We start from the raw sequence: 13,850 nt of genomic DNA on the forward strand, positions 1-13,850 counted from the left end.
TGGAATCGAAGTAATTTCAATTTGATTTTTGTGTTCAGGTTTTTGAATCCTTTGGTGAATGGGGACTACCCAGAAATAGTGAAGAAGAATGCAGGCAACCGAATTCCAACTTTTACCGAACTTGAATCAGAGAGAATTAAGGGTTCATTTGATTTCATTGGCATAAATCACTACAGCACGCTATATGTAAAGGACAACCCAAGTAGTCTTGAAACGGATACCAGGGATGTTCTTGGAGACATGGCAGCAACCCTTATATGTATGTATGTCCACCAAGTAAACAACCTATACCTTTGATGCTATATATATATATATATATATATATATATATATATATATATATATATATATATATAGTTAGTTAGTTAGTTAGTTAGTTAGTTGGATCTACTTCTCTTAAGCCGAAAATTCATTTAACTTTTATGTTTTTCTCCCGTTTGGTGTATATTACCATGCATCTAGCCCAACGTTATCCAGTGTTGCCCTCCTTCCTTGAGGTTGATGGTTCAAGTCCTGTTGTGGACATAAATGTATTTAAGGAGTAGTTTGAAAATAGGTTAGGTTTGTCGTTTAAAAAAAATGAATTTCGTCTTAGAAGCAATAAAATCGGCACTTAAACAAGCAATCACTACTCAATCGTTAGACAAAACTAACACCGACATGATGTGTGCATTTCTTGACTTTGGATTGTAGATGGCGGAGATGATGGAAATGGATCCCTTCCAACTCAGGTTTGAATATATGTCGTTTGTTGTTACACTTTTCGTATTTTTGCTTTCATTTATCCTACTTTAGTACTTAATTTCTTAATTTCTTTTTATATTTTTAATCTCAGTTCCTGGTGAATCCAATGGGTCTCGAAAAGCTTCTTAACTATTTAAAGGAAGAATATGAGAATCCTCCTATCTATATCCATGAAAATGGTATATAAATCAAACCAATTACTTATAAAATTTTCGTATTATCTATTGAAATAAGCAAAAGAACTTGATGCACATGTATATACTAGTACCTTTTTTGTAGTGTAGAAAAACCATAAAGATTTGTTTTTCTAGTGCATCACCCATATGTTTTTGTTACTTATCCATTGTTGAGGTGGCCTTAAGTCTTTGCAGCTTTGAAAGGGTTCAAATGAGACTTACTATTCTTGTGAAACATGGGGATGCATTTCTGTCCATACATTTTGGGAAAAAATGTCAAAATATTTCAAAAACAATAAATGACATTAATTTCCGTCATTTTTAACATCTAAACAACATATAAAAAATATATAACAAAAAATCATCATTCTAGTGAAATATTCTAGCAGAATATTATTCATAAAAATATAATGTGTAATATTCTATCAAAATATTACAAATGTGCAAAATTTTAAAATCTTAATAATATTTTTATAGAATATTTCACTAGAACGGTAATAGTTTTGTTTATTATATATTTTTTAATGTTAAAAGTAACAAAATTAATACTATATATATATATATATATATATATATATATATATATATATATATATATATATATATATATATATATATATATATATATCTTTTTGCCACCATGCAACATCCTAAATATGGTTGTATGATATTGACAAATAATTTTTCGGCAGGCCAAGAACAACCACGTAATGGAACATTGACGGACACCCCAAGGGTAGAGTACTTGCATGCGTATATTGGTGCTTTATTGGATGCAGTAAGGTATGCCTCTACTCGGCTCTATGAAGAGAAAGTTGGACCTGTCCATCTTTTCAGAGCTTAACATATGGTTATTTTTGTCCATGACATGGTAACAGGAATGGATCAAACATGATGGGATATTTTGTTTGGTCCTTCTTCGATCTCTTTGAGCTGTTGGATGGCTATAATTCTGGTTTTGGTCTATATTATGTTGATTTGGATGACAAAGAATTGACTCGGTATCCTAAGCTTTCTGCTCATTGGTATGCCAAATTTTTGAAAGGAAAGAACATGAGTGACATAATTCTAAACTTGAAGGTAAAGGACTCTTTCTCTGCTTCACATTAATTATCTTTTGCCTTTGGGGATGTTGTAACATGATCATTATTAGCCATGTACTTATAATCGTTACCAAGTTGACGATACTTGGTTACATTTTTGCAATTTAAATAACATGCATTGTGTTTTGCGTATATGAACAAATTTTGGTTTATTTCCTAGTGTAAAATTTCTAGTATTGTCAGCTTCGATATATAGGAGAAGGAAAGTGTAACATCCCTCGCTAGAGACTATTTGAAAACACAGTTAAGGAAAGCGTAACACCCCTTGCGAAGTTGTTAACAATAAAATATCACAACATGGTTCAAGCTCACCACACATTCTATGGTCTTGTTAAAATCCAAGCTGATCCTTAACCCTAATTCAGGGTCTTCAATCTAAACATGTACCAAAATACGTTAGGGAATTGATTTGTCTAGTGAGTCACCTGAAGTTGATTCATTTAGAGTAGAGGATGACGATCCAAGAAAGGAAAGAAACCCTAATTTTTAGGGGCGACTCGGCGAGTCCAAGGAGGAACTCGGCGAGTCCGAGCGGGATCCGGGTCGAGGAGTAAGTGACCGACTCGGCGAGTCGGCCAAGATGACTCGGCGAGTCTGATCTGTCCGTGGAAATCCCTAAATTCGAGACTTGGAGCCTATATAAACGTCTTAATCTTCTTCCTAGGGTTCCTTACTGCCTCTTTAGCCCTGGATACCAAACCCTAGCCGTCATATCCTTTGATTGAGCCATTAGTTGCCTTGGAAGGTGCATTAAAGCTTGGAGAAGGAAGAAGGAACTTGGAGGAGCAAGAAGGGACTACAGATCTGGGATTGTGAGTTCATTCTGAGCATTTGGAGGTAATAAACTAGTTCCTGGACCCTTTTTGCACCTAGATCTATATGTGGTTGTTGGGGCTTTTTAGCCATAATGTTATTATTTTGAGTTAGAAGCCAGATCTGAGGTTGCTACTTCAGATCTAAGCATATTATGGTCTTGAGAAGCCTAAAGTAGCAGCCCTTGAGTTGATTATGGAGCCTCCTTGCCTTAAACCCTAGTTTATGGTGTATTTTGCTTAGATCTCCTTCTCTACACGTAAAGTTTGCAACTTTACGTGAGGAATAGGCTTGGGAAGGGTAGATCTACAGATTTGAGTCCCTGCATGACTCAAAAGTCCTCTGCATGTATGAAGGACCGGATGGACTCGGCGAGTCCTTTGAGTGAACTCGACGAGTAGCTTGAAGATGAGGAGGAACTCGACGAGTGGGATGAACAGCTCGTCGAGTCGGATGAAGTTGGGCATGAACTCGGCGAGTTGGATGAAGATTGCCTTGTACTCGGCGAGTCTGTTCTTGGACTCGGCGAGTCAGGTCGCGAAACCCCAAAACCTTCGAGTTTAGACTCGAATCAGTGAGTCGATTAGAGACTTGGTGAGTTGGACAGGTCAGGACTCGGAAATCGGTAGACTCGGCGAGTCATGGATTGACTCGACGAGTAGAGTCGCGAGTGGAAGGACTCTGGACTTATGAACTCGGCGAGTCAGTAGGGTGACTCGACGAGTAGGGTTGACCTGGAAGGTTGACTTTGACCAGGACTTTGACTTTGACCTGAGTTGACTTGGTTGCCTTTCGGGGGTCAGTTAGACTCAGTGTTGCCTTGACATTGGTAGCTCAGGGAGCGAGTGGAGCAGGGGTTCAGAGAGTTGTCGGTCAACAGCCAGAGGATTATCAGCAGAGTTCAGCAGTGCGAGGTGAGTCTCCTCACTGTTTGTATGGGTCTAAGGCACCAATGCCGGCCCATTTAGAATATGCATGAAAGACCAGGGGGTGGCTCCTGGAACACTGTATGTTATTATGGATGATAGGAAGACCCGGGGGTTAGCCCTAGGCAATATGCATGAAAGGCCAGGGGGCGGCTCCTGGCACACTGTATGTTATTATGGATGATAGGAAGACCCAGGGGTTAGCCTTAGGCAATATGCATGAAAGACCAGGGGGCGGCTCCTGGCACACTGTATGTTATTATGGATGATAGGAAGACCCGGGGGTTAGCCCTAGGCAATATGAATGAAAGACCAGGGGGCGGCTCCTGGCACACAGTATGTTATTATGGATGATAGGAAGACCCGGGGGTTAGCCCTAGGCAATATGCATGAAAGACCAGGGGGTGGCTCCTGGCACACAGTATGTTATTATGGATGACAGGAAGACCCGGGGATTAGCCCTAGGCAATATGTATGAAAGACCAGGAGGTGGCTCCAGGCGCATTGTATGCTATTATATATATGAAAGACCAGGAGGTGGCTTCTGGCACACTGTATGCTGTTTAGCTAAGTAGATTAGTATGTACGGTTGTCTTTGTGATACTTGCATAAAAGACCAGGAGGTGGCCCTTGGTTTGAGGGATTCGGACATGCTCTCGGGTGTGTCTGAACTCAAACTGAGGAATTGGTATGGAAGTTTTCAAAATGAAACGGCAGTTTTGTAAAAAGAGAGTTTTGGGAAAGAAAACAGTTTTAGAAAGGCAAAAATAATTCAGAAAGGAAAGAACTTTGAAAAGAGAAAAAGGGTGTGGTGCATGCAATCAACCGAGCTCAAGTAAGTACCGCAAAATACCCATACAAGTTTATGTTATGATTATCAGTTGATAGAACAGTATGCTAGATTAGGACTAAGGATCTAGGAATGATGCCTTATGTGTCTATTATATGTGTTTTGAGCTGCATGATAGTGCTGATTAGACAGTAGTAGGATAGCTTGTTTAGGTTATGTCTGAGTTTATGAGTTTGTGTTGCATGCTAGTTTAGATTCTTGCTATTTGGATATGATTGCTTGAGTATGTTGTGGTTAGATTTTCCCCTTGTCCGAATGCTGACTGCTTTGTGCATTGTGGAATTTTGATGGGAGTTAGCCATTAGGTGGATACGTCACGTCACATGTGATCAGGGTTGAATAATCTCAGAGTGATGGATTTGGCCCTATTGCGCAGCTCTTGTTTGAGTCCAACCGTTGTAGGGATGAGTCTTTTACTTGAAGGATTATCTGAGACTCGTCATATGTGATGGTATCCAGGTAATGGCTAATTGGCATCACAAGGAGACCTTCAGCAGCTGAGGACTGGTTTGAGTTGAGTTAGAGGTTTCCCTAGGGTAAGCCTAGGATGAGATAATGCTGGGAGAAGTGGTAATGGATAAGGGACCTGGTGGAGTCGAAGCAATTCCTGAGGAAAGTACGGATAGATGTGGAAGGTAGTATGGGCCCGTACTACTAAAAGCAGAGGATCCGTACTCGATTCGGGAAGGGTCGAGACAAGACCGGGAACCTGGTAGTGCGTGTGTTTGATCTTGCAGTAGTGACCCGTATTCTGATAGTGGTTGCGTTATATTTTCAGCATGGTGACGTTGCGAGAGAGACCAGTGGGCGGGTCAGGATCCGGTTCGGGCGCGAGATCCGAACCAGTTGATGATGGGTTGCGCGAGTTCATCGCATCTGAGATTACGAGAGGCATCCTTGAGGCGACCCCGGTCATTTTCGGGTCGATCAAGGAGGGGATCATTGAGCTGATGGAGGATCGCCTCCGAGCTTTCAGGAGTGATTTGGCGTCTGGCCAGGCAAGTACGCGCACGCTGTCCTTCAAGGACTTCAGAGGGTGTGGTGCGCCGGATTTTCACGGGGTGAAAAACCCCATTGCTGCCAGGAGATGGATCACAGACATTGAGTCTGCACAGTTGACGAGCTTCTGCCCGGATGGGTCGAAGGTCCGCTTTGCGGAGGCATGTTTGAGAGACAGAGCTAGAGATTGGTGGGAGTCAATTGGAGACTCATTGGGAGCCTCGGTCGTCGAGGATATGACCTGGTCAGACTTCGTGACCAGGTTTAGGGCGGAGTTTGCGCCGGAAGTGGAGCTTCAGCAGCTGGCCAGAGAATTCCTAGAAATGAGACAGACGATAGAGTCGGTGACGGAGATTACCGCCAAGTTTCGGGAGAGGGCCCTATTAGTTCCTCAGTATGCAAGGGATGATGAGATGTAGAGGACCCGCTATCATGAAATGTTGAGAGCGGAGATTCGGGAGCATGTCGGAGATTCGGGAGCATGTCAGCTTCTCGGCATGCCCGACCTTGGACTTTATGATTGCCAGAGCTAGGGAGAGGGAGATCGATCTGGAGCACATTGCGAAGAGGAAGTCAGATCAGACATTCACATTGGAGGGTCCTGGGAAGAGACCCAAGACTTCAGATCAACGATTAGTGGGTCGGCAGGACCAAAGTCAGTGCAGCACGTGCGGGAAACCGCACGAGGGAGTGTGTCGTTCCAGGGGTTCCGGCTGCTACAAGTGTGGCAGTGATGGTCACGTCAGCAGGGACTGCCCACGGGGGGCAAGCCCATTATATTTTCATTGCAATCAGGTGGGCCACAAGAGGACCGACTGACCGACGATGAGGGGAGGAGCAGGGAGTGCGCCTGCCCCAACGACTATGAGGTTTACGCATGGGCGAGAGGGTAGTGCCTTGCAGTGACAGATGCGGAAGATCTGGATTACAGCAAGGAATGTTGCAGTTACATATCTATGACTATTTTCATTCCTATGAGAATTAGGGAAGTTTTTACCCTGGACTCAGGCGATTTTATGTATGATTTGTCTCTCTGCTTGTATTTGGATTGTATTTTGGAATTGTCATATGCCAATTGCATACCAGGAGATATTAGTAGCTAGTGTAGGTCATCTTTCACTTCGGGTTCGAAGTGTCCAATATCATCTCGGTTACGGTTGAAAATGGTTCGGGAGTGGTCAGCCACCATCATCAGGGTTTGATGGTTCTAATTTGGACGTTCGGGATGGCTTTCAGAAGCATCAAGGAAAGTGGCTTATCACCAAGGAGTCTGTGCCCAGTTATTCGGACTATAAGGACAGTAGTCAGAGCTTAGGGGATTTTTTTTAGCATCAGGGATGCGGGAGGTGTTCTTCTAGTATTTAGTAATCATACGGTAGTTGGAGTGGGCTAGAGACGGATCGCTAGCAGGGATAGGGCGATGGTGGTTATCATGCCTATCGTGTAAGGAAGGAAGGAATGGAAATCTTCGGGTTTTCGCAGGCAGTAAAGACTTAGCTGAGGCTAAGTGGGGAAGAAACAATCAGGTTATGGGAGTAGAAGGGGTTTTGAAACTAGGTTAAGTTTCGCTCTCCTGTTAGGAAGAAAGACGGCTCAGGTGACTGTATGATTGGAGGATAGTGTAAATTGGAAGTTGGGAAGAACTTGCCAATTGTGAGACCTCATTCTCGAAATTTCTGGTCGCGAATTACATAGGAATCGGTTGGGAGTTCCATTTGGGACATGAGTACCACTTGGGAGTACTCGATTGTGCTGTATGATCAACTATGGGTTAGTCGTAGCATCCACTAGCAGCTAGTCGGTGTGGAAAGGTGTTGTCAGACTACCGGATGGCCGTAGCATTCACCAGTGGCTAAATAGTAAGAGAAGTATATTAAGACTGCAGTGTGGTCCGTAGCAATCGTATGTGAGGTGTAACAGCCCGAATTTCCAGGTATCTTTTATTCATATATTTTTGGTGTTTTGTGAAGGGACTCGGCGAGTTGGAGCTCAAACTCGCCGAGTAGGATCGCGGTTCTGGACGCGGGTTCGCGCCTGGACTCGGCGAGTCCAAGGAATGGACTCGACGAGTCCGCGCTGTTTAATGAAACCCTCATTTCCCGGTCCTAAGCCCTATTTAAAGGACCTTATGGCCCTTCATTGTGGCTACCTTGACCTTGAGAGCACCTAAACAGCTGAGGGTTCTTGTGAGTAAGATAAGAGACCATTATTCACCAATTTTGTGTGTATTTGCAAGAAAGGAAGGGGAAAATCAAGCTAGGAGAGTTGGGGAGCTTGGATCTACTTCCATTTCGTCAGAGGAAGCTTCTTGAGGTATCATTCAGAGCTTATTCTCGTATTTTTGTTGATATGGTCAAATCTAGGGTTTCTTCATGCCTTGTTTGCCTTGTATTTGGAGTGTGAGAGGTCCCATGGGGATATGGTACCTAGATCTGGACCTTAGCAGGTCCAGAGAGTCCCAAATGCCATGCTTTATGTCTTTCCTTTTGGTTTGGAGACTTAGGTTGCCATCTTAGAGGTCATTTCTTCAAAAGGAGCCTTGTAGGTGTTGCATGGTAGCCAAGACTGTGACTTTACGTGATGAATGAGCTTGGGAGGGCCAGATCTATGAGTTAATGGAGCGGATCTGACCTCATAAGCGGGATTGAGTTGATGCATGGCATGGACTCGCCGAGTCTGAAGAACAGACTCGGCGAGTAGCATAAAGATTGTCCTTAACCACTCAGCGAGTGGTCTTGCCGAGTTAAGGGTTGACTCAGTGAGTCAGGGAGAGTTAGAGAGGGTTGACAGGTGGACTGAGTCGAGCTGGAACTCGCCGAGTTGTTCTTGAGACTCGGCGAGTTGAGTCGTGGTGGCCCCGCGATTCATGCCAGGTGGGACTCGTCGAGTTGGGGGTGTACTCGACGTGTCAGGAGAGGATTCTAGGGAGTCAGTGAACACGTATAGACTCGCCGAGTCGCCCTAGTGCACTCGCCGAGTCCGGTCAAAGTTAACCGTTGACTGTTGACTAGAGTTGACCAGTGTTGACTTGATAGGGGTAGTCAACCTTAGTGGTAAAAGTGTTAATTAGAGATATATGATGTTATAGGAGGATTGTAGCTCGGAGGATCAAGCACGAGTGATTTCCAGGATTCGCGAGTTATCGAGATATACGAGGTGAGTCTTCTCACTATACTTTACCTTGAGTAGGTAATCAGAGTATGTGACAGAGTATTTGTATGCTATATGTATGTTATGTGTTGTACTGCATTATTTCTATGTGATTTATGCTGTGCATGTTTATAGAGTTGGAACCGGAAGGTTCCCAGAGTTAGAACCAGTAGGTTCACAGAGTAGGGTCTATGGACCCACAGAGTTATAGCCTCGAGTGGATAATATGTGTTATGTGTGGTATATTGGGGAACTCACTAAGCTTTGTGCTTACAGTGTTAGTGTTGTTTGTTTCAGGTACTAGTGATGACCGTGGGAAGGTGCCGACTTGATCTGTACACACGCATGAGATTTTTATGATATGTGATCTTGGGATTTTGTATGATATGGATTGGAGTTTTAAACTTGATGTTTTATGAAAATTAAATGAAAATGTTTTTATATTATGCGAAAAATTATTTTGAAATTTATGGTGTTACAATTTGGTATCAGAGCCTTGGTTTGAGGGATTCGAGTACACCTTCGGGCGTATTTGAACTCAAACCGAGGATTTGAGAAGTATTTTCAAAAAGTGTAAAAGATTTTGGAAAAAAACGCAGAGCAGAGTGTGTGTACGATCGGTCCGCGCCCGAACGGTGATTTCCTAAAATACCCTCATGTTATGTGATATTGATATTGATATGATGTATTCGCATGCTAGAGTAGGCTAGGTATTCCTATTAGGACTAGAGTGGCCTGATTTGTGATGCCTTAGCCTAGGAAGAGGTGAGCTGCTATGAGATGCTTGAGAGTGAGTAGGTATCAACGAAGGGCTTATGAGAGATCTTTTATAGAGTGGCCTATGCATGATAGAGTACTTGGAATTTGGGAACCGAAGAGGAGGACTTGGGGTGTATTCTGATACGGTGCGGATAGTAGTATTGGGCCCGTACTACTGAAAGCACCGGAGCGGTGTACAACCCAAGTAAGAATCTTTGGAATACCAAAGATCAAGGAGGGATGAGTTGTCGAGTGTGAGTGATGTGTGCAAACTCACTTAGTTTTAAACCTACTTTTAATTATCAAATAACACACAAAAGGCAGTGAACCTATCAATTGTGGTATAGCTAAATAAGCAGGGTATCGATCACAGGGAACGGCAAATTAAAACTAAAAACTAATTTTATCTAAGTTAATTAATAAGTAGGGGTTTTCTCTAGTTTTACAAGACTAGAAACTTACTAACTATTACTTAATTTAAGAACTAGAAAATAAAGACTTAACTAGATTCAATAATTGGAAAGGAACTTCTGTTTAGTTCAACTTGGTTGACTCTATGGTTGATTTCAAGGTAATGGTGCAATGGATTAATTCTTTCGTTGGTTACCGATTCAAGTGATTAGATTCGTATTCACTACCCTAGTCCTTAGCAAATAAACTAACTTAAACAGTGGCCAATTGTCTAATTTAATTCAATTCACTAGATTAATTATTCGGGTTAAGTTAGACTTGCAATAGTTAACTAAATTATTCTTTTAATCAACTTCTTGTTTGATGGTCATCTTACAAGCTTGCACATGGATTTACTTAATTTTTTTTATTAATTCTAGTTTCATATTCATTAATCCTAGACATATATAGCATAGTGATCACATAGCATATGAGGTTAATAATTAATAGATGTTCATGCTAATCAATTATCTTCCTATTAACAGAAAATTAATTATTATTCACACACAAGGTTCTTTAGTAAGCTAAAATAACAAAATTCACCAACTTGGAATTAATCCTACCAATCAATCAAACCATATTGTCAACTTTGTATCCCCAAACAAAAGTCTACAAGTTTTAGCTCATAATTGAAGTAAATAACAGCAAACAAACAAAGTCAAATTTCTTAACCATAATGATAAAACAAAAGAATAAGTGGAATGATGAAATTTTGCCTCAATTACTCTCCGGAATTGAATTCTAACTTCTTTCGTCATCTTCTAGGGTTTCTCTGGCTTCTCAATCGTAGCAAAGCACTTCTGAATCGTTCCAGAACTCCTCCCCACCGATCTGTGGAGTTATCTATAAATATCCGAATCGACTCGTCGAGTCAGGTGGTGACTCGTCGAGTCCCTCTCACATTCCCCGTATTGTGATAACTCTCTGGGATCCCGAGTCATTATCTTCTCGATTCTTCGATTGGACTCGCCGAGTAGCCGATCAGACTCGCCGAGTCAGTGCCATTTTTAGTGTTTTTCTTCTTTATTTCATTCTCGATCTTCTAACTGTTTCTCCCGCTTCCTTTCGCTTCCGAGCTTCATCTTTGGACTGAAAATATAATTTAAACACTTTCAAGTATCTTTTGTCCATAATATGCAATAATTTGGCTAATAAATGAATAATAATGTATACTTAATATGAACCAATTATGCACATATCAAAATACCCCACACTTGACTTTTGCTTGCCCCCAAGCAAAACTGAAGTTTAAACATATTAGAATCACATATTACAACTCCAATCTAACCCAGCCATTATGCCAAGACCGCAACGCATGCATTTGTGTCTAAAGTTTTTCCTAAAGACCTCCCATACTCCAAATACTCACAATCCTCATAAACACTTGCCCACTCATCCCGAACTATGCTCATTTTATGCAACCCTCCCAATCTAACCCAGCCACTATGGAGCTCTTTTGGAATTCTTCACTTCCTTTAATAATTTGATCTTTGATCTCTTTGAATTCACCACCTTTATTGTTTGATTTTCGGTATCTTCAACTTCTTGGATTTTCGGAATTTTGATCTTTTGATCTTCACTTTGATTGCTCCAAAATTCTTACACTTCTCTTGTAATTCTCTCTCTCTCTCTCTCTCTCTCTCTCTCTCTCTCTCTTTTAACATGTACCTCTCTTTTTTCACTCAAATCCCTACATGCTTAAGCAGGGGCGCTCAATTTCAACCTTTATTGGCTAAAGATAACAATCTTCCTGGATACATTTCAGGTTTAGGCTGCTAAACATATTGCATCCCTCGGGCTGAGCAGGGTCGTGTTTTTGTCTCATGATTTCACTGGAATAAGGAAGCCACAAATGCACTAGAACGTATATAGGCTCAACTAAACATTTGGGTCTTCATGCAATTATCAACACAATTCTATCATGGAATCCTAATTACTTTTACCAAAATTTTCTAAATTAAATCCTAAGTAATACTTTTGGTATGCAAATTTTTTAAAATTAGCCTAAATTAAGATTCTAACTTTTCTATTTTATGTGACCAACCCCCTACCCCACACTTATTTTATGCAATGCCCTCATTGCATATTATGCATGATAAAAACATAAAAAGAAAATAAAGAGGGAATTGGAACAAACTCCCATGGGATAGCAGTCGATAGATTGATCACTTCCTTTTCAGCTCCAATTCAATTGACTTTAGACATGGGAACAGCTCATCCATGCCTTGGGTGTCAATTCTCGTGTGGGTAGCTCCAAATACGCGGAAAATAGTATAAGATCTTCAAAAAAATTAATATGGAAAGAATAGATAGTCAAGTGGTACTCTAATCAGCATCAAATTCGCAGCCCCTTCGACATGAAACCAAACGACTCGTCGAGTATATACAAGACTCATCGAGTTACTTCGGGAAATCTTCGGATTTTTGAGAATTAAGGATGACTCGTCGAGTCAGTTTAATGCACTCGACGAGTTGGTCACTGAATGAAAATATTAGCATTCTGCATCTGATCCAGCTTCCAATAAACTCTCTATACTTTCTATTCACTTCTAGACTCCCTTGCCAACATCTCTAAGGACCGGACTCAATACTTTAACTCTAACGCTCCTTCTTTGTTGACTCTCTTTCTCACTTTGATTCTATGATTCTAAACCCTTTTGAAGTTAGCACTCCGAATTCAATTCTGAAAAATTGTCAAAGCATTCAAACATCAAATAAACATCAAAAGCAAGTTCTAAAAAACATTAAACAAACCAAATAAAAACAAACACAAAAATAAAAAAATTGAAAATTGTTCAATAAAAATGCCAAGAACTCAATCCTCCTCCTCATCATCATCATCATCTAGCCCTGCTCCACTTCCTCCCGCACCACTTCTTCTTGCACTTATCACCTCTTCCCATGATGGAATGTATGGAAAGTTACCACCATCAATGTGCGGAATGTTAAAGTGGTCGAAAAGTCGTATATGTGATTGGTTGCTAAAATTCAAGCTCCGCGCCATCTGATCTTGTAGCCGCCTCATCTCTACATTGTACCAATCCATTGGTACTTCTTCGTTGTCAACCGGAATCACCGGCGGCTCTTCCTCCACATCCCGCTCTCTTCTCGAACGAACCCTCCTCCCCGGTGCTTCGGGACCAACAACCGGATCATCATTCGGGATGACATAATGGCCACCACCATAGTCTTCAATAATCCTCGCTCTCCGGAAAAGAATTGGATTGAATGGAGGTGTAGGGATCATCGTCATGAAGTTCCATGCACCGCGGTTCATCAACCCGAATGAGTTGGCTAACCGGGTGACAAACATCCCACCGTTGATTCGAGAAGTTTTGCGATCCTTGACCGCACCCTCCGAGAGATATGAAGCTAGACACCAAGGAATATTGCAAAAAACGCCGGGTGTAATAATGCTCCACAAATAGAAGACAGCAAGGTTAGACACCTTGTCATCATCTTTCCTTTGGTTGATGGTGGATGAAATGAGACGATGGATGAGGCGGTGTGTTGGGGATCGAATGCTCCCTTCCTGTGCCGACTTCGGAATATAGACCTTGTTACCAATTGTATTCCACCAGCCCACGCTCGTAACTCCTTCGGGAAACACCATATGGGTTTGTGCTAAAAAGGCCCGAAAGATGGGTGTTGAGACCAAGGGCTGATCATAAACCCCTAGTCGACAGGCAAGATCCACCACAGAGCATTGATGAAATTCTCCCCCAAGGCAGAAACTAAAGCTTGACGGGTGATAAGCATCCACTCCCCCGGTGAAAGATACCGTGGAGAAGAACTCCAAACACAGCTCCAAATAAACCGGCTCTTGAATACGGAAGACCCGACTCCACCCGTCACAAATCATTGTTTCGCCTTCATGACG

At 41.8% G+C, this 13,850-nt stretch overlaps 1 protein-coding gene across 5 annotated transcripts in view; it reads left to right on the plus strand.

The window, feature by feature from the left end:
• LOC128125847 (beta-glucosidase 11-like) overlaps positions 1 to 13,850 on the plus strand; it is a 32,511-nt gene that overhangs the window by 4,206 nt on the left and 14,455 nt on the right. For 2 of the 5 annotated variants that reach the window (XM_052767518.1, XM_052767522.1), the window contains 6 exons: positions 39 to 259; positions 694 to 731; positions 836 to 923; positions 1,613 to 1,703; positions 1,799 to 2,000; positions 9,059 to 9,202. In XM_052767518.1, coding sequence (XP_052623478.1) covers positions 39 to 259; positions 694 to 731; positions 836 to 923; positions 1,613 to 1,703; positions 1,799 to 2,000; positions 9,059 to 9,121 — 703 coding nt within the window. In that variant the 3' untranslated portion in view covers positions 9,122 to 9,202. Of the gene's footprint in view, positions 1 to 38; positions 260 to 693; positions 732 to 835; positions 924 to 1,612; positions 1,704 to 1,798; positions 2,001 to 9,058; positions 9,203 to 10,735; positions 10,790 to 13,850 lie in introns of those variants that run through there. The other 3 variants (XM_052767519.1, XM_052767521.1, XM_052767520.1) reach the window with 2 other exon arrangements.

This window comes from Lactuca sativa, chromosome 9 (assembly GCF_002870075.4).
Source record: "Lactuca sativa cultivar Salinas chromosome 9, Lsat_Salinas_v11, whole genome shotgun sequence".
NCBI classification, from domain to species: domain Eukaryota; kingdom Viridiplantae; phylum Streptophyta; class Magnoliopsida; order Asterales; family Asteraceae; genus Lactuca; species Lactuca sativa.